Below are 20,850 nucleotides of genomic sequence, written 5' to 3' on the forward strand. Positions count from 1 at the left end.
TTTTTCTTTTTGCTTATGTGGTGCTGAGGAATCAAACCCAGGGCCTCATGCATGCAAGGCAAGCGCTCTACCACTGAGCCATACTTCCCAGCCCAAGATAGACATCTTTGGGAGCCATTATTCTGTTCACTGAAGTTGAGGCATAGAGGATAGTCAGGAAGCCCAGTGCCTGCGTGACCCTGGGCAAACTACTTGGGTTCACTCTCTGGGTCTCACCTGCCTCATTTGTGAAATGAGGATGCTAGTACCTACCTGTGCTGGAGACTCAGACATGGCCAAAGAACCCAGACACCATTCTCTGGTTCACTGCCTCTGTGTGACAAACTTCCTTCCTTACCCATCTTATTTAAATTGAACATAAAGTCCCTTGGCTAGAGTCTCCCATAGTGCCTGCCTTGCCTTGGAGCTAGGTTGTATTCATATGATAAACATAATTTCTGAATCACATACAACTTTCTACTTTTTTTTGCTGGAGTATAAATGTGGCCATGCCCCAGGAACAATTATATGGGCAAGAATATCACACTCAGGAAATGGTGAGGCAGGCAACAGGATAAAGGAACCTGGATTTCTAATATTTTTTTTTTTTTTTTTGCTGGTTGTGGAGCTTGAACTCTGGGCCTGGGCCTGGGCACTGTTCTGAGCTCTTCAGCTCAAGGCTAGCACTCTATCACTTGAGCCATAGCACCCACTTCCAGCTTTTTCTGTGTATGTGGTGCTGAGGAATTGAACCCAGGGCTTCATGCATGCTAGGCAAGCACTCTACCACTGAGCCACCTTCCCAGCCCCGTGGAACCTGGATTTCTGAGTGACTTCCTGGGACAGATCAGCTAAATCAGTTCAGCAAGGTTAGACTGCTACATGAGAGAGAAATAGACTTCTACATATTTAAGCCACTATATTTTACTAAGTTAATGCATGTAAAGTGTTCAACCACACAGAGAAAATACTATAAAAGTAATGGTTACCATTATTACTGATGGATCATTTTGTACTCTGGAGGCTGGAAGTTCTACTTAATGTTTCAGGCCACCAGAATTCTCTAACACAAACAGAAGTAACATTAGTGCAATCTAATCTAATTAAAATGTGTTATGAATGCTTATTTATTTAGACAATAAGGAGAAGGGGGCCAACATTTATTGAATGCATGTGGGGCAGGCATTTTCTATGCACCATTTCACTTCCAGAATGGCTCATGAGGCTGTGGAGAAAAGGAAACAGGCCAAGAGTTTGGTTCCTTTCCTAAGATCACTCTGGACTGGAGAGGCTTAACCCCTTGTCCCCTCTGCCAAAGGCAGCTGAGAGTCAGCCATACATGCCTGGAGTCATACTACTCACATAGATGTTCGGTACTTGATGTCATCCTTTTCAGCCAGCTCTTCACAGGTGAGGCCATTGTGTTCTTTCCAGAGTCCCTGACATTTCCTACAAGTCTCCTGGTGACAAATGAAAAATCAGAGCTCTTAGTGAGTAGATAGCACTCAAGTTTCTATTCACCAAAGGCCTATGAAACACACTTCACAGGGCTTGGAATCTCTCAGAGGACCAATTTCTCTTCAGCACCCTGTTTCTAAAGAATATTGCAATAGCAGAGAGAAGAAGCATCAGATGGTGGTATAGGACACTTTTCTCTCTTTAGACCAAAAGAACCTGCTTGCTCCCTATCAGTATTGCATTCCCTATCAGTATAAAGCTTTCTGCAATGCTATAGGACACCTGGAAACAGCACAGGAGATTGATATGGAGTCTTTAAAAAGTGACGGAAGTGTAGGCTGCTTGAGGGCAGAATCTGTCAAGATCTTACTTTGCCAGCTCTATTTCCCAATCCTCGGAAAGGAGTTGAGGAACAGTTTAGATCAGTATCACCATGGGACCTGAGGGAGACTGTAACCCATCACTGATAAACATGGATGTCATCCTCCAAACTTGAGCTTCAATTATACAAATAGAAATGAAAAATAATCACCACTTTTAATCTAGACTGTGAATATTTTCATAGGTGCCAGAATCCATCCCATATCAATAAGAATATAAAGAAACAATTCCATAATCATGGACACAAATGGAAATTGCAACTTCAGAAAGGACAGCAAGTCAGGCAGGTGACTCATACCTGTAATCCCAGCTATTTGGGAGGGAGAGATAAGTATATTATGGTTTGAGGACAGCCTAGGTAAAAAGTGAGAAGCCTATCTCAACAAGTCAGGCATAGTGGCATGCGCCTGTGAGCCCAATTACATAAGACAGGAGAACTGAGGTTCAAGGTTGACCCTAGGCAAAAAACATTAGGGTATATCTGAAAAGTAAATAAAAAGGAAAGGGTTAGCCAGGTGCTGGTGGCTCACGCCCGTAATCCTAGCTGCTTAGGAGACTGAGATCTGAGGATCACGGTTCAAAGCCAGCCCAGGCAGGAAAGGCATGAGACTCTTATCTCCAATAAACCACTAGAAACCAGAAGTAGTGCTGTGGCTCAAGCAGTAGAGCGTTCACCTTGAGCTGAAGAGCACAGGGACAGCACCTAAGCCCAGAGTTTAAGTCCCATGATTGACAAAAAAAAAAGAAAGGGTTGGGGCTATGGCTCAATGGCAGAGTACCTGATCTAACAAGTTAAGAGACCTTGCAGTTCAAACTCCAGTACTATCAAAGAGAAGAGGAAGGGGAACAGAGTAGAGAGGAGGAGAGGGGAGGAGGGAAAGATGATAAGGTAAACTAGGTCTGAATGATGAGTTGGTAAAGAACACTCATTCAACGCAGAGACCAACGTATGAGATGCTAGCAGACAGAATTGGGCAAGCAGGGTCCTGCAATTGGCCTATACATAGTGCAAACAGGTACTGCTTGTTCAGGGCCTTGAGGGCCTGTCTATTTGGGCCTTGTGGAGTCTGTCAGTTTCAACTTGGTTCCAGAGCACCAAAAGATATCTGATCAGAATGCCTCCAAAAACATGGAAATGGCATCAGCTTTGTGATTTCTGGGTGGGAAACAGTGGAAGAAAGAAAGAGCAAAGTAGAGAAGATAGCTGGGAGCTGGTAGAAACATCCAGGAGAGGGATCAAAGAGATTCAGACTAGGAAAGAGAGCAAGGACTTGAAGAGAGGCTAACTGGCTTGGGAGAAACTGAGGAAGCAAGCCTGGCAAGCTTGAGTGTGGGGAGAAGGGGCCAAAGATGAGGCAACTTAAGAGTGGTAAGGGTAGAACTCTGGGTGGAGGGAGGCAGGTGTGAGGATCTCATCTGACAAGGCTGCGAAGACACCTTTGGGGATAGGAAGGAAGAGGAGGAAAGGTTTTAAGGTAGTAGAGGGCAGGCTAGAGGCCTCTCCATGCGGGGCAGCAATTTTAGAAATGGGTCCCCTAGCTAAACTGTCCACTATCTGTTCTGCATGCAGCTGAGGTGAGTCTGAGGAGTCAGGGGCAGTTGGTAAAGCACAGTGCTCTCATTCTCTCTAAGCAAGGTACTATAGAGTGGGTGAGACAGAGCAGGATGCAGTCTGCCTGCAAGGACACCAAGGCACTGGCAGGATTCATGACCTCAAAGAGCTGAAAGGTAGATGCAAGACTCAATATTTTGTACTCTAACCTTTATATAACACATATATGTGCTATTTAACAAAAACATAAAGAAAGTTTAAAAAGAAAAACTAGAAGGACTGCTTAGGGAGTTAATGAGTAGTTGCACAAAGGCTCCAATCAATGGTGTAGGAGGGGTGGGATAGAGATGAGCTCATGGGAATCTGCACTTCAATGCCACTGCTTCCAAGGGACACAGATGTTCTTTGGTCTACTACTGGCATCCCGTTCAGTAAACAGAGGCTAGACCACCATTGTACTTAATTATTAGCTACCAGAAAAGTAGAGCAGCACGGAACTTTTCTTAAAAGGCCTTGTGCCTGACTATTCCAGGAAGCTGGTGGATAAACAACAGCTGGAGAATAGATGAGCTGGTGTTTGGATTCTAACCCTTCCAAACAATGCTACCCTAGCCACCCACCAGGAAAGGCAGCTTGGAAACAATACTCTGCCTTGAGGTAGTGCTTTTTTTGCATTCTTGGTGACTCAGTTATTAATTCATAGGCCCTTCCTCCTAAGGAAAGAAGCTCTGTACTCTAGTGAGGGTCAACCCCACCAGGGAAGAATGATCTGGCTAAGCTGGTGTCCATGGTGCACAAAGGCATAGGGAAAATTCCAGTTCTTTCTACATCACAGTGCTCAGCACATCGTTTTTCAGCCATGGTAATTTCCTTCTCACTGAAGGGCCTAAGGGTCCCAGAGAACAAACCCCATCTGTCTTCTGAAAAGATGATGTAGCTAAATTATTGAAACCCACAACTGAAACAATGCAAACAAATAGCGGGCGGGGAAAAGTTAACACATGGAGCTCTCTGCTGTTTCTATATTCTAAACGTGGTGTGTGTTTTACTAAATTGAAATTCTTTCCTTTTAAGCACTGTTAGGCTTTGTTCCAACACAACAGTATTAAGCAGAAATGTTCCAAGTGCTTCTATTACATGCAGATAGCCATATCCCTCCAACAGAAGTTAATGTGTAAAAGAGCCATTATGGAGGATAGAGCACTCTGGAACTTCCTGACATGAGGAAGACATTGCATCCTGATTCCCCAATCTGGCCGGGCCCACACTTTCCATCACTTCAGGTCAGGGGAAAGGTTAACCAGCTGGTTAACCTGGATAGCTAAATGCAAGCCATTTATCCATGTTTTTCCTGCCTAAACAGTGTTCAATGGGCAAAGTAGGAAGTTAAATTTAGGTCAAATTTGGATGACCAAAGCAAGGAGTTGAAATATCTTCACATAACTACAACTTGCACAAAAACCAGTACAGCTGGGTGTAGTATTGTATTCCAGTACTTGGAAGATGCACATAGAAGGATGCTGAGGATTCTGAGTTCTAGGCCAGTGTGGGTTATGAGATCCTCTCTCACAAACCTAAATGCCCTCCATCACCAACAAATCCTCAGCAGACAAATGTGTCTTACAAGGGTCTCGAGGCCTGTGAGTTGCTGGCAAAGAAGATTAAGTGGAGGCCATGCACTGATGCTGCTTGTTCATTCCCTTTTCTCTTCTGCTGCTTTATTTTCAACTAATCCCTCCAGCAAAATCTTAACTCACTCTCTAGAGGGATAGAAGTTGCTGAGACACTGATAGGGTATAAGGTAATGGTTGACCCAGATCTAACTTCAGGAATTCCAGCTTTCTGCTCCCTCATCTCACTCAAAATAATACAAATATAAATAAATAAAATATAATGGTGCGGCTGCAAATGTCCAAAGACCTCTAGGGGACAGATGAAGCACCCAACTGTTCACAATTGCTTAACAAACTCTCCAGGGACCACAGGGCCTCAGGCTTTCAGGCCATCTGTGTTCTCTGGCTGTCCAAGTTGCTAGTCTTCCCTGCTCCAGGCCCAAATAATATGTGAACACCAGCTAGAATAAGTACACAAAAGCACTGATTTTAAAGCACTAAAACAGATGCTGGAAGTCCTGAGAATCAACTGAGCTCTGCAAAAACCAAAGCCTGGGCAGATTTGATGTGATCTCTTTCCCTCACCAAGAACACAAGGCTTCCTTTCTTCTAGGCCAGCTAAGGAGACTGATTCTTGTCCTCAAGGAGCTTCAACAAACAAATTATAGCACAGTGGAGGGAAATGGCATGTACACACATCCAAGTGTGGGGGCCAGGTGAGACAAGAATTCTAGCAAGACTCATGAGCAATGAGCACATCCATGCAATCAATAATGTACTTGCCCTATTCTTCTGAGTACCTTTCTCAGTTTTTTTTTTGTCGGTCATGGGGCTTAAACTATGGGCCTGAATGCTATCCCTCAGCTCTTCAGCTCAAGAATAGGGCTCTACCACTTGAGCCACAGTGCCACTTCTGGCTTTTTTTTCCCTGCTTATGTGGTGCTAAATTGAACCCAGGGCCTCAAGCATGCAAGGCAAGTGCTCTACCACTGAGCCACCTTCCCAGCCCCTATGAGACTCCTTATCTCCAATAAACCACCAGAAAATCGGAAGTGGTGTTGTGGCTCAGGTGGTAGAGTGCTAACTTTGAGACAAAGAGCTGAGGGACAGAGTCCAGGACCAGAGTTAAAGCCCAATGACTGACAAACAACAACAACAACAAAAGGTTTCATCATTAAATAAATGTATTAGCTGGGCGCTGTTGGCTCACACCTGTAATCCTAGGTACTCAGGAGGCTGAGATCTGAGGCTCAATGTGCAAAGCCAGCTCAGGCAGGAAAGTTTGTGAGACTTTTATCTCTAATAAACCACTAGAAAATCAGAAGTGGTGCTGTGGTCCAAGTGGTAGAGCTCTAGCCTTGAGCTGAAGAGCTGAGGGACAGTGCCCAGGCCCAGAGTTCAAGCCCTACTACCAACAACAACATAAAAAGAGGTGGGTGCCAGTGGCTCTGTGCCTGTAATCCTAACTACTCAGGAGGCTGAGATCTGAGGATCACGGTTCAAAGCCAGCCCAGGCAGGAAAGTACATGAGACTCATATCTCCAATAAATCACTCAGAAAACCGCAAATGGCACTGTAGCTCAAGCCTTGAGATGAAGAGCTGAGGGACAGGACCCAGGCCCAGAGTTCAAGCCCTACAACCAACAAAAAACAAAAACCAAAACAAAAAACAGCCCAAACTCAAAGTAACACAAAACCCAGTAGGATTTATGTCACCTCCCCTTTTACATTTTATGTATATATACACATACATACATGTATGTATGTAGTACATACATCTAATTTTTTTTTTTTTTGTGGGTTGTGGAGCTTGAACTCTGGGCCTGGGCCCTGTCCCTGCACTCTTTAGCTCAAGGTGAGCGCTCTACCATTTGAGCCACAGCTCCACTTCCAGTTTTCTGGTGGTGTATTGGAGATAAGAGTCTCATGGAGTTTCCTGCCCGGGTTGGCTTTGAACCTCGATCCTCAGATCTCAGCCTCCTGAGCAGCTAGGATTATAGGCATGAGCCACCGGCGCCCAGCTCATACATCTAATTTATAAATAAGCATAGATATTGGGTTGTGCTCCAAAGGACTGTCTAGTACAGTGAGCAACTTTTAAATTGCTGCTAGGGAGACTGGAAGGTTGAGAACAGGGGTGTAGACAGGGCAAAGCACTGGGTTATACTTCAGGATACTTTGAAGTACAGACTGAAGAAACTAAGAGCAAAGGCAGGAAGACAAATACAAAGCAAGTGACAGAGACCAAGAGAGACTGGGGTGAGAGAAATCTAGAAGGACTTTCAGGATTCTGCCAGGGATATTAGCTAGGCTGGGAAAACAGGAAATTGGGTCAGGGGGCTTAGAGTGAAGAGCACACTGAGTGTGATGGGAGGGAGTAGGTTAGCCTGAGAGAATGGCTTTCTTAGCCGCTCTTCAGTTGTGCTTATAGGGGCTACAGCAACAAACAAGCTACACTCATGTGTGGAAATGTCACAATGAAACTTCCCTTTGTACAGCTAATGTTTTCTAATAAAAAATAAATGAACAAGTTATACTCATCTCTACCTTAGAGTACTGTTTTAGTTAAGAATGTAGATGAATGAGCAGAACCTAGAGCTGCAACTATAATGGGAAAAGCATGGCTCTGTGAGCATGCAGTGCAGGCGCTGTGGACGCATCTCAGGTGATTTGTTTACTGGAAAACCCAAGGTCACAATTACAAGGAGCAAGGAGACCACAGATGAAAGCTGACAAAGGCCTCAAGCAAGAGACCATCAGAGCACTGAAGGCAACAGTCTGCTGCAGCTTGGCAGGATACCTGCTTCCCCGGCTTCCTGGAAGCTGTGAATGAGCTGCTAAGTACCAGGATGGCAGATGACTATATTAAACCTCAGGCTACTTTTTTTTTTTTTTTTTTTACATGATAGGAACTTGCTAATCTGAGTGATCTTAGCCTGGCCACATGCAAGGAAGTAGCTGTTCCTTCCACCTTTGGCCAGTTGCACATCTGGTGGAGTAGCAGAAGGAAGCACATTTTTAGATCTCATGACACGAATAAACAGGCTCTTAGAGAGCTTTCCACACTAGAACCAAGTATCGCTCTTTCCCTCAAGCAGGCATCCCTAGACCCTTCCTGGTAACTATTAGCATGAAGCCCAGCAAAGGTGGTTGGACTCTGATATGTTAGGATTTGCTAAATTTTGCTTGGAGTGATTACTGGTACCAAACCCAGTTCTGTTCAAAGTGATGCTGCTAATGGGGACAATTTTGGCAGTTGTTCTCCCAGGCAGTGGACCCACTCATAGGCTTTGGTGTATTCTGAGTGAATTAAAGTTAAGGGAGGACAGAGTGTGTGGAGAAGGTTGGATTCATGTTGAGATATATCACAGGTAGAGGAAATGTGACTGGGGTATTGGAGTGATCTGGAAGAGGGAGGAGCAAGCTGCTTGGAGAACCAGCTGGTACCCAGTGCCAGTTCCATGTGCCCTGCCAGAGACCACAACTCCTACTCTCTGAATAGCAAAATGCTCACCCTAGAGCATTCTTCCTAGACTTCCTTTCCCCTGTGGCAATGACTGCTCATCATCAGTGCTAATGCTAGTTTCAAATACCAGGGGCCCTGAGAAACCCTGATGCCTTAGGTGAAAGCTGGTGTTCTTTCACTGAACTCTGGGACATCCGGCTCACACTCACATTTAATGGTGGTGTCTTGTAATCATCTGGTTTCACTATACCTCTCCAACAAGCCAAACACTCTTCAAGGGTAGAGACTATACCCTGCCATTAAGGGTTCTATTCATCTTTTTTTTTTTTTTTGCCGGTTGTGGGGCCTGAACTCTGGGCCTGGGCACTGTCCCCCAGCTCTTCAGCTGTACACCAGTGCTCTACCTCTTGAGCTTCAGCACCACTTCTGGCTTTTTCTGCTTATGTGGTGCTGAGGAATCGAACCGAGGGCCTCAAGTATGCAAGGCAAGCACTCTACCATTGAGCCACCTCCCCAGCCCCCTTGGGCTTCTTTTGCTCAAGGCTAGCATACTACCACTTGAGCCAGTGACACTTCTGGCTTTTTCTTTGTATGTGGCACTGAAGAATCGAGTCCGGGCTTCATGCATGCTAGGCAAGCACTCTATGACTAAGCCACATTCCCAGGCCCTCATCTGTTTTTCAAAATCATTTTATTTGGTTGGTTGTGGGACCTGAACTCTGGGCCTTGGCACTGTCTCTCAGCTCTTCAGCTCAAGGCTACTGTTCTACCACTTAGGCCACAGTGCCACTTCCAGCCTTTTCTGCTTATGTGGTGTTGAGGAATTGAACCCAGGGCCTCATACATGCAAGGCAAGTACTCTACCACTGAGCCACCATCCCAGCCCGTATTTTATCATTATCATTATTATTATTTTTTTGCCAGTTCTGGGACTTGGAACTCTGGTCTGGGCCTGGGTGATGTCCCTGAATTTTTGTGCTCAAGGCTAGTGATCTATCACATGAGCTATAGCTCTACTTCCAACTTTTTGTGGTTAATTAGAGATAAGAAGCTCTCAGATTGCTGGGTACTGGTGGCTCACATCTGTAATCCTAGCTACTCAGGTGGCTGAGATCTGAGGATCAACAGGCAGGAAAGTCCGTGAGACTCAGTCTCCATGAGACTCTTAATTTCCAGTTAACCACCAGAAAACTGGAAATGGCACAGTGCTCAAGTGGCAGAGCACTAGTCCCCAGGCCCAGAATTCAAGCTCCATGACCTATTAAAAAAAAAAAATGGGGCTGGGAAGGTGGCTCAGTGGTAGAGCGCATGCCTTGCATACCAGAGGCCCTGGGTTTGATTCCTAAGCACCACATAAAGCAAAAAGAAAAAAAAAAGCCGGAAGTGGCGCTGTGGCTCAAGTGGTAGAGTGCTAGCTAGCCTTGAGCTGAAGAGCTGAGGGACAGCACCCAGGCCCAGAGTTCAGGCCCCATGACCGGACCCAAAAAAAAAAAAAGTCTCATAGACCTTCTTGCCAAAGCTGGCTTTGAACTATGATCCTCATATCTCAGCCTCCTGAGTTGCTTGGATTACAGATATGAGCCTGGCTCATTCATCTGTTTAAACAATAGTTCTAAGGATCTGTTTTTACCACATGCAGATAGATGTACTGGTGAAAAAGCTAGCAAAATTTCTGACCTCAAGGAGCCATACTGTGTCAGTATTAGCTACCTTTGTCCTAGTACTAGGCCTGACCCACACATAGGACTGAAAAATGGCAGAGAGATGAGAGCTGACAAGACAAAATGCATCTTTCTTCAAGTAGTCAAGAGCTGGACACTTCAGCATTTTACATGGTAACAAAAGCACACAAGACTTCATCCCAACCTCTTCCCCCCAAAACATTATTTCTTTCCTGTCAGGTCTTCATGTTTATAATTACACAGTGTATTTCATGAGAAAAATGAGGCTGGGTTGTTTCCATGGTCTAAAATGAATTAAACTGAAACAGCATTCATTTGTTGTGTAGCTGATGACTAAATGGCTATAGCTAGTATAAGAACTGTCCCCCCCTCAAAAAACAAAAAACAAAACAGGGCTGGGAAGTTGGCTCAGTGGTAGAGAGCTTGCCCTGCATGCCTGAGGCCCTGGGTTCGATTCCTCAGCACCACATAAGCAGAAAAAAAAAAGTGTGGCGCTGTGGCTCAAGTGGTAGAGCGCTAGCCTTGAGCTGAAGAGCTGAGGGACAGTGCCCAGGCCCGGAGTTCAGGCTCCACGACAGGACCAAAATTAAAAACAAAAACAAAAACAAAAAAACCCAAGAACTGTGTAATTCAGGCACTCCTGTAATCCTAGTTACTCAGGAGGCTGAGATCTGAGGACTTTGGTTTGAAGTCTGCCCAGGCAAGGAAGTCTGTGAGACTCTTAAGTGGTAGAAGTGTGATTCAAATGGTACAGTGCTAGCTTTGAGCAAAAAGCAGCTCAGGCCAAGTTCAACCAGAAAAGAAAGTACTGCATATTATTCCAATTAAGATATGCACAGGTACCCGTGGGCCCAGCTACTCAGGAGGGTGAGGTAGGAGGATCTCTTCAGCACAGGATTTTGAGGCTGAAGGTTTTCTTTGCTGACTTCTGCACAGCTGCAGATAATGAAAAAAAAGGAGCTTCATAGTCATAGCTCTGGTGAGAAGAGCCAGAGAAACTTTGGTGCAAAGGTCAGGACAGGAAAGCTTAAACTAGCTGGCCTGCTGCTCTGGCTTGGCCCCTCTAGCATTCTCCACAGGTTCTATTACAGTACAGCCTTCCTGGCTCCCAGTTTTTGCAGTGCTGAGGGTTGGACCCAGGGCCTCCCATTTGCTAGGCAAGTCCAGTATGAGTTTTAAATGCTGCCAGGTAATCTGCTGCTTAGCTCACATCATTTATTTATTTGGTTCCGGTTGTGGGCTTGAACTCTGGGCCTGGGCCTGTCCCTCAGCTCTTCAGCCCAAGGCTAGTGCTCTACCACTTGAGCCACAGCGCCACTTCTGGCTTTTTTTCTGCTATGTGGTGCTGAGGAATCGAACCCAGGCCCTCATGCATGCAAGGCAAGCACTCTATCACTGAGCCACCTTCCCAGCCCCAGCTCCTATCTTTTAGAGAAGCTAAGCTCTCTTGGCTTACAGGAAGTTTGGCTTTTGCCCTCAAAAAGAACCATCCCTCAGAGGCAAGAGAAACTTTTTGTATTTGAATGCAGAAACTTCAATGTGTGTGTGGCTAAGCAAGAGAACCTAGTCCTCTCCAAAGCCCAAAGGAAAAGGTTTCTTTGGGGAAAGATTTCATATTCTTTTTGTTTTCACACACATGTGCATGCACTATATTTTACAAATGTGTACACTTAGATGCACACTCCTCCCTATCCTCATAGAGGTCTGAGTGAATGCCTCTTGCTACTTTTCTCCTGCAGTAAAAGTCAGCTACTTCTTTCTTTTTTTTGGGGGGGGTCCGGTCGTGGGGCCTGAACTCTGGGCCTGGGTGCTGTCCCTCAGCTCTTCAGCTCAAGGCTAGCACTCTACCACTCTCAAGGCTAGCGCTCTACCACTTGAGCTACAGCGCCACTTCCGGCTTTTTTATTTCTTTTTGCTTATGTGGTGCTGGGGAATCGAACCCAGGGCCTCATGCGTGCAAGGCAAGTGCTCTACCATTGAGCCACCTTCTTTTAGGAAGATCACTGGTGACCAATTGGAGAGGGTGGCTTTTAATTTGGTTTTTGTGCTAATGCTGCCCTCTAGGGACTGAAAGTTACAAGAGCACTATGGTCTGCTTCAGGCACAGCAGCATGGCAAGATATTAAAAAAAAAAAAAAAAAAGGACAAGGTATTTTTTGCTGACTTGTAAGGTGTGCACCCCTTATGAAGAAAGGAGCCCGTCAGAGACAGCTCTGGTAATGGGGGAATGTGAGCTGGAGAGAAGCACTAGTTTATAGAGGTCAGAACAGAACTTGTAGAACCTGTCTGCTCTGACCCAACCTCTCCAGGGCTCTCTAGAGGTATAGCTAGCCTTGGCTTGTAAAGTAAAGTGGGAGGTAAAGTTTTTCTGGAATAAATTAAGGTTTAGCTTATTACTATTACTCTGTGTGTGTGTGCGCGTCCGCTTGCGCGTGTGTAGTACTAGGGCTTGAACTCAGGGCCTGGAGCTCTTGCTTTTCACTTGAGGCTGGTGTTCTACCACTCTATCTCCACTTCCAGCTTTTTGCTAGTTAACTAGAGATACATAAGAGTCTCATGGACTTTTCTGCCTGAGCTGGCCTTGAACTTTTTGATCCTTAGGTCTTCAGTCTCTTCTAGAATGGCCCCAGTCCTTCCCTATTAGGTATAGCATATTTTGATCAGAATGACTATGAACAAAGCCACCAATCTGGAGAGAAGGCAGTCACCAATTCAATGTATATCTTACAAAATTAAGAAAAGTGAGAGGAGTAGGTTTGGAGGGACGGGTGAGAAGCCTGAAAAGGGTGACACTAATCAAGATGTACTGTATTCAGCAGGGCACTAGTGCTCACACCTACAATCTTAGCTACTCAGGAGGCTGATATTTGAGGATCAAGGTTTGAAGCCAGCTCACTCAGGAAAGTCCATGAGATGATGATGATCATGATTTTTTTTTTTTTTTTTTTGGGTCCAGTCGTGGGGCCTGAACTCTGGGCCTGGGCGCTGTCCCTCAGCTCTTCAGCTCAAGGCTAGTGCTCTACCACTTGAGCCACAGCGCCACTTCCGGCTTTTTTCTTTTTGCTTATGTGGTGCCGAGGAATCGAACCCAGGGCCTCAGGCATGCAAGGCAAGCACTCTACCACTGAGCCACCTTCCCAGCCCTGATTATTATTTTTGTAGGTCATGGGGCTTGAACTATGGGGCCTGGACACTGTCCCTCAGCTCTTCAGCTCAAGGTTAGCGCTTTACCACTTAAGCCATGCTTCCACTTCTGCCTTTTTTCTGTTTATGTGGTACTGAGGAATTGAACCCAGGGCCTCATGCATAAGGCAAGCACTTTACCACTGAGCCACCTTCCCAGCTCCAAGTCCATGAGATTTTTTTCTAATGAACTACTCAGAAAAAGCTGGAAGTGCTGCTGTAGCTCAAATGGTAGAACACTAGCCTTAAGCACAAAGAGGTTCAGGGACAGCAGCACCTAGGCTCTGAGTTCAAGCCCCAAGACCTGCAAAAAAAAAAAGCACTGTATTAATCAAATATATATATATATATATATATATATATATATATATGTATGTATGTCAGAGAAATTAAAAAACAATAATCCCAATTTCCTCACATCACTTATTCAACAGTGATGACTGTTCTCCAAGCCCTTTTAACAGATCACTGGGCTATAACAGCAAGATCGTGACTATACCAGGAGATGCACAATTAAGATGCACATCTAATTCCTACTAGGGACTCTGAATCCTGCTTAGAGAACAAAATAAATGCAACCAAACCCTTGCAGGCCAGAAACACATAGGAGGAGAATGGTGACTAGGTTGAATAAATAAAACACATAGGAAACTAGGATTGTAAGTACTAAGGAGAGAAATATAAGGATGAAGAATGTCGGGGGCTGGGAAGGTGGCTCAGTGGTAGAGTGCTTGCCTTGCATGCATGAGGACCTGGGTTCGATTCCTCAGCACCACATAAGCAAACAGAAAAAAGCCGGAAGTGGCGCTGTGGCTCAAGTGGTAGAGCGCTAGCCTTGAGCTGAAGAGCTGAGGGATAGTGCCCAGGCCCAGAGTTCAGGCCCCATGACCAGACCCCCCCCCCAAAAAAAAGGATGAAGAATGTCTGTACTTGGGGCAGGGGGGAAAAGAGGGAGAAGAGGGCAAAAGTTCATTCATGAGGTGGGTGGTCAGGGAATGCATGAGAAAATGTATTTAAGTAAAGATTCACCGAAGAGCCTTATGATGTCTGGGGAAAAGAATTCCAGCAAAGCGAACAGCAAGATGGAGGTGAGAGACTAGTTAGGGCTTTAAGCACGGTGCTGTGTGGGTGAGAGATCTGCCTTGCAGGTGATGAAAAGGCCTGACTGGCACCCAGAGTGGGCGAAGGGTAAAAAATCTCCCCACATGGTTCTGACTTGGTTCTACATGAGCTAATTCGAAAGAACTCTATTGCTGACTCCCCTTTCATGGGATGCTCTCAGGCCTCCCTTGGAGCCATACCTCCACAGGCTGAGGTCTCATCCACCTCCACAAACACTCAGGGTTTAGTTCTCAGAGCCTTGAAAGGGCCTGAGGGCAGAGGCTGTGAGTCAGCCCTTCCTAAGGTGTCTGCTCACTACAGATGTTCCATATAACACAGCTTGTTGAGCCAAAGTCACTAGAGCCATGACTTTGAAACTATGAATCGATAGCCTTTGGTGGATTGTAAAATCATTTAAACAGATTATAACCAGATTAGGGAGGGGGAGGTTTGCTGTTTATGGGGCTTGAATTCATTCAGGTCCTGGCAGTTGTCCCTGAGTTTCTTTGCTAGTACTCTACCCACTTGAGCCATAGCTCTACTTCTGGCTTTTTGCCAGTTAATTGGAGATAAGAATATCACAGACTTGGGCTGGGAAGGTGGCTCAGTGGTAGAGGGCTTGCCTTGCATGCATGAGGCCCTGGGTTTGATTCCTCAGCACCACATAAGAAAAAAGAAAAAAGCCGGAAGTGGCATTGTGGCTCAAGTGGTAGAGCGTTAGCCTTGAGCTGAAGAGCTGAGGGACAGCGCCCAAGCCCAGAGTTCAGGCCCCACGAACAGACCCCCCAAAAAAACAAAAAACAAAAACAAAAACCAAGAATATCACAGACTTACTTGAACAGGCTGGCTTTGAACTTGCGATCCTCAGATCTCAGCATCCTGAGTCATGGTTCCCAAGTCAATTTTATTTTTTAAATTAGAACTGAAAATACTGGGGTACATTCCACATGTGTAATAATTGTTTTGCAGAACTTATTGTTTCAGTTACACATACCTTTTTTTTTGTGCCAGTTTTGAGGCTTTGAATTCAGGGCCTGGGCACTGTCTCATGAGCTTCTTTTAGCTCAAGGCTAGCCACACACACCACTGCCAGCCTTTTCTGTTTATGTGGTACTGAGTGCTAGGCAAGCACTCTACCACTAAGCCACATTCTTAGCCATGTGGTTTACTTTTTACTTTGTGTTTTGTATTGTAAATGAAGAAGTTCAAAATCCAATTTAGGATTCATTCATTTGAAAATGAGAGTTTCTTTAAAAAGTACAGAGGCTCCTTTTTCCTTCCTTTCCTCCCTCGCCATACTAAGTAGAGTGCTAAAGTGGTCCTAAGGGGAGGGGCATATGGGTAGGTGGGATCTGAAACAAAAAGGAGTGAGTAGGGGTCTTTTTTTTTTTTTCACTTGAACTCAGGGCCTGGGCGCTGTCCCTGAGCCTCTTTGTGCTCAAGGCTAGCACTCTATTACTTGAGACACAGCATCATATCCAGTCTTTGAGTGGTTAATTGGAGTTAAGAGTCTCACAGGGATTTTTCTCTCTGGGCTGGCATGGTCCTCAGATCTCAGCCTCCTGAGTAGCTAGGATCACAGGTGTAAGCCACTGTGCAAGCTGGGGTCTTGAGGTGGAGAGCAAGATTAGCTTAGATTTACAGGTTTGGGTCTAGCCTACACCCCAACAAGAAACACACTGCCCATAAGCCCCAGGCTCAAAAACAGCTGTTGCTACTACTTCCTCCCAAGAATTAAAAAAAAAAGGGGGGGGGGTCAGAAGGCAAAGCACTACCTAGGACATGCTCACAGGAGTGTGTACTCTGGGGGTACAGCTTTCCCTAATACTTCTATTCTGGCTATGTTTATAAACTGGTTGTATTTGATTGATTCATTCTAAATAGTACTGGGTTTTGAACTCAGGGCCTAATACTGTCATTTATCTTTTCACTCACAGCTGGCACTTTACTACTTGAGTCATGCTGCCAGTTCTGGATTAGTTTTACTGAATGTCTAAAAGTTACACAACTTCAGGATATTCAGAAACACTTTGAAAATAATTAAATAATAGAACATGCTCAAAAGGATGGTTCCCGCTAACTGCAAGAGAAGCTCATGGTCTTAGGAACATGTGATGTACATTTATTTGGTGGCTATACATGCATTATAGGTATTAGGACTGATCATTTTTTAAAAACCATTTGGGATGAAATTCTTTAAGGGTGGGCCTACAATCATATCTTTTCCCAAAGTCTCAGGGCTTTGGTGTCAGTACAAGCTGATGAATCCTCCCAGCTGTGACCTGGGGCAGCTGTTGCAATCCATCCTGATGTTTGGGGCAGTCTGTCCCCACCCTGCTTATCTGCAGGCTATTGGGCCTTGGGTTCTCATGACTGTTTCAAAACTGTTCCCTTTCCCATTTACAAGTGGCTTACTGTGGCTGCTGTGCCTGCATGGCTATACACCCTTGCTTTCTTCCCATTATCTGCTGAGGATTGGGAAACTAGATAGCTGAGCGTGTCAGAATGGGGCTAACATGATAACAGCTCCGGCTTACACCAGGCCCTATGAGGTTAACCATCTGAGGCTTCAAAGGTTGTTTACACTTGTGCAGTGTGGAGTGAGATAGTCTCTCCAGAAATGATGGTGTTGGCCCAATCTGCTTTATTTCCAAGTCTTGTGTGCAGATACTCTGGGTTACATCTTTCAGCCCAAGCAGAACAGTGTGCAGTTGGACACTGTCCTTTAGCTGGACATGAGGAAACTGGACAGTTTTCTGCTGAGAGTATAGTATAATCCACCAGCTCTTCTCTCAGCACCAGCCACAAGGCATGCTGTAGGAGGTGGGCACATCAGTTCTCTTACGTTGTGACCAGGCTTTGTCAGATACACCCTTCTTTCCTAGGGCTCAAGCTCATCTCACTGTGCTTTCAAGAAACACCTTACTGCCAGACACAGGTGGCTCATGCTTGTAATCCTAGCTATTCAGGAGGCTGAGATCAGAGGATCACAGTTCAAAGCCAGCCAGGAAGCAAATTCCATGAGACTTTTTTTTGGTCAGTCATGGGGCCTGAACTCTGGGCCTGGGCACTGTCCCTCAGCTCTTCAGCTCAAGACTAGCACTCTACCACTTGAGCCATAGCTCTACTTCTGGCTTTTTCTGCTTATGTGGTGCTGAGGAATTAAACCCAGGGCCTCCTGCATGCAAGGCAAGCACTCTACCACTAAGCCACCTTCCTAGCCCCTCCATGAGATTTTTATCTCCAATTAATCACAGAAAAAGCCAGAAGAGGTGCTGTGGCTCAAGTGGTAGAATGCTAGCTTTGAGCAAAAGGAGCTCAAGAACAGCACCTAAGCCCAGAGTTAAAGCCCCAAGGACTGTAAAGAGAGAGAGAGAGAGAGAGAGAGAGAGAGAGAAGCCCCTTCCCCACCTTATCATTCAGGGTAGACAAAAAATATTCTTGAAAATCTGGCCATGTAGGTTGGGGAGTGTGTGTCAGGGCTAGAGGCTTAGTAGTAAGAAAGTGTTCATAGTAGGAGGCCTGCACAAGATCATCAGGATGGGTAGGGGACAAATATAAGGGAACAAAGGAGAGAGAGAGAGGAGAAACTTCTGAGAGGGTGCTGAGTCTGTAAGATCCCAAAATGTCTATCTGTCTGACTGTCTCTCTCTCCCTTGTTGGTTGTGGGGCTTGAACTCTGGGCCTGGGTGCTGTCCCTCAGCTCTTTGGCTCAAGGCAAACATTCTACCACTTAAGCCACAGCACCACTTCTGGTTTTCTGGTGGCTAATTGGAGATAAGAGTCTCATGGACTTTCCTGCCCAGGCTGGCTTTGAACCATGATCGTTGGATCTCAGCCTCCTGAGTAGCTAGGATTATAGGCACGAGCCACCAGCACCCAGCCCAAAGTGTGTTTGTAAAGCAGGAATGGGGGGCTGGGAAAGTGACTCAGTGGTAGAATGCTTGCCTTGCATGCATGAGGCCCTGGGTTCAATTCTTCAGCACCACATAAATAGAAAGAGTTGGAAGTGGCACTGTGGCTCAAGTGGTAGAGTGCCTTGAGCTGAAGAACTGAGGAACAGTGTCCAGGCCCAGAGTTCAAGCCCCATGACCGACCAAAAAAAAAAAAAAAAGGAATGGCAAAGGAAAGAGAAAGAAGGGCAACTGCAGGGCTCTAGGGAGTTAGTAACACCATCATGTCCACCTCTTCCTGAGGAAGAGGCAAGTCACACTTGCATCGTACTCTACCGAAACCCAAGGCTCTAATAAGATTGGCTTCCTAGAACCCAGAGAGACAAAGTAATTGGCTTAAATTTGAACCCCATTCAATCTCTGAACATTCTTGGCTCAAATATTGCAATTACTGATTAATTAGAACAGCAAAATTCATGTAAAATAGAACTGTAATCTAGAACCATAAACTTCAGTCTAACTTGCAAAAAAAAAAAAGTGCATAGGTGGACATTCAACTGATAGGCTACTAACATTACCCTTCTGGTACAGCTGGGTCTCCATACCCATTTATGCCTGAAAGGTTTTTTGTTTGTTTTTGGGTCCAGTTGAGGCTACTAATGTTACCCTTCTGGTACAGCTGGGTCTCCATACCCATTTATGCCTGAAAGGTTTTTTGTTTGTTTTTGGGTCCAGTTGAGGCTACTAATGTTACCCTTCTGGTACAGCTGGGCCTCCATACCCATTTATGCCTGAAAGGTTTTTTGTTTGTTTTTTGGGTCCAGTTGTGGGGCTTGAACTCTGGGCCTGGGCGCTGTCCCTCAGCTCTTCAGATCAAGGCTAGTGCTCTACCCACTTGAGGCACAAGCGCCACTTCTGTCTTTTTTTTTTTTTTTTTGCTTATGTGGTGCTGAGGAATTGAACCCAGGGCCTCAGGCATGCAAGGTGCTGAGGAATTGAACCCAGGGCCTCAGGCATGCAAGGCAAGCGCTCTACCACTAAGCCAACTTTCCAGCCCATTTTTTAAATATTTTATTTATTTTTTATTTTATTTTATTTTTGGTCTGGTCGTGGGGCCTCAACTCTGGGCCTGGGCGCTGTCCCTCAGCTCTTTAGCTCAAGGCTAGCACTCTACCACTTGAGCCACAGCACCACTTCTGGCTTTTTTCTTTTTGCATATGGGGTGCTGAGGAATTGAACCCAGAGCCTCATGCATGCAAGGCAAGCACTCTACCACTGAGCCACCTTCCCAGCCCTGAAAGGTTTTTTCTTTCTTCTATTGCTCAAGGCTAGTGCTCTCCCACTTGAGCTTTACAGACTTTCCTCCCAGGCTGGAACCTTGACCTTCAGATCTCAGTCTCTTGAGTTGCTAAGATTACAGGCATGAGCCACCGGCACCTGGTCCTAGTGTTATACACAGGAGGAACACAGATTCCATGTAGCTGCACAACTGGCAGACTAGCTAATGCTTTCTGGAAAACCTGGGGGCAGAACAATGAGCTCTTAAAAGAGGTGTGAGGCACGAACACATTCCCCAGGGTATTCTTCCCAGGTGGCTGCTGTCTTTCTGTACCTTCAACAGATAGCTGTGCATCCATCCTGCATTCCCTCTCTGCCTTTTCCAGTGGTAGCCTGTTCCCTTGCATAAATGGGCTTTAGGAGGGAGAGACTGTAGCAGGGGATAAGTCAGCTGTGGCATGGGATAAGTCAGATGTCCTGTTCCTGCCCATGTACCTCCACTTAATTCTTTTTGCTAAGGCTGGAAAAATTGAGAACTTATCTTAAATTTGTATGTGTATATGTTAGTTCTGGGACTTGGACGTGGGGCTTAGGTGCTCTCCTTGAACTTTATTTGGTCAAGGCTAGCGCTCTAGAGCCACAGCTTCACTTCTGGCTTTTTGGTGGTTAGAGGTAAGTCTCATGGACTCTGCTTAGGCTGACTTTGAACTGCAATTCTCAGATCTCAGACTCCTGAGTAGCTAGGATTACAGGTGTGAGTCACCAGCAACTAGTAGGTGCTATCTCAAAGAAAAAACAGCCAAAGCAAGAAGGACTGGTGGTACAACTCAAGTGGTAGGATGAATGTCTGCCTAAGAAGCACAAGGTCTTAAGTTCAAAGTTAAGTATGGCCCAACCAAAGTGAGAATGATCAAGGATGGAACAAAGCAAGGTACTACCCATCAGGACAGTTGCTGGGGAACCTCTCAGAAGCACTTAGGTGGGTGACTAAAGTCAACCTGCTAGCCTTGACTTCTTTACCGCCTCCTCTTCTATGTCACCAATGATCCCCTAGGGCTCTTGGAACATCACACATCTGGCCAAAGTGGGGAGGGTGAATACAAGCTCCACTGGAAAAAGTAGCAGAACTGGAAAAAAAGTAGGTTCTACCTACCCCATTTTTATGCAAGAATGGCATTGCAGGACTAATAAATGGTAGAGAAAGAAAAGACAAACATCTGGAACAGCATGAGCCATGACATATACAAAAGAACTGGTCTCAGGT

At 45.5% G+C, this 20,850-nt stretch overlaps 1 protein-coding gene across 1 annotated transcript in view; it reads right to left on the minus strand.

Annotated features, from left to right (window-relative positions):
• Positions 1–20,850, minus strand: part of Rnf216 (ring finger protein 216) — a 102,389-nt gene that overhangs the window by 14,120 nt on the left and 67,419 nt on the right. Inside the window, exon 12 of the mRNA XM_013023539.1 lies at positions 1,342–1,439. Within this exon, the coding sequence (XP_012878993.1) occupies positions 1,342–1,439 (98 nt within the window). The remainder of the gene's footprint in view (positions 1–1,341; positions 1,440–20,850) is intronic.

This window comes from Dipodomys ordii, unplaced genomic scaffold (genome assembly GCF_000151885.1).
Source record: "Dipodomys ordii isolate 6190 unplaced genomic scaffold, Dord_2.0 Scaffold68, whole genome shotgun sequence".
NCBI classification, from domain to species: Eukaryota; Metazoa; Chordata; class Mammalia; order Rodentia; family Heteromyidae; genus Dipodomys; species Dipodomys ordii.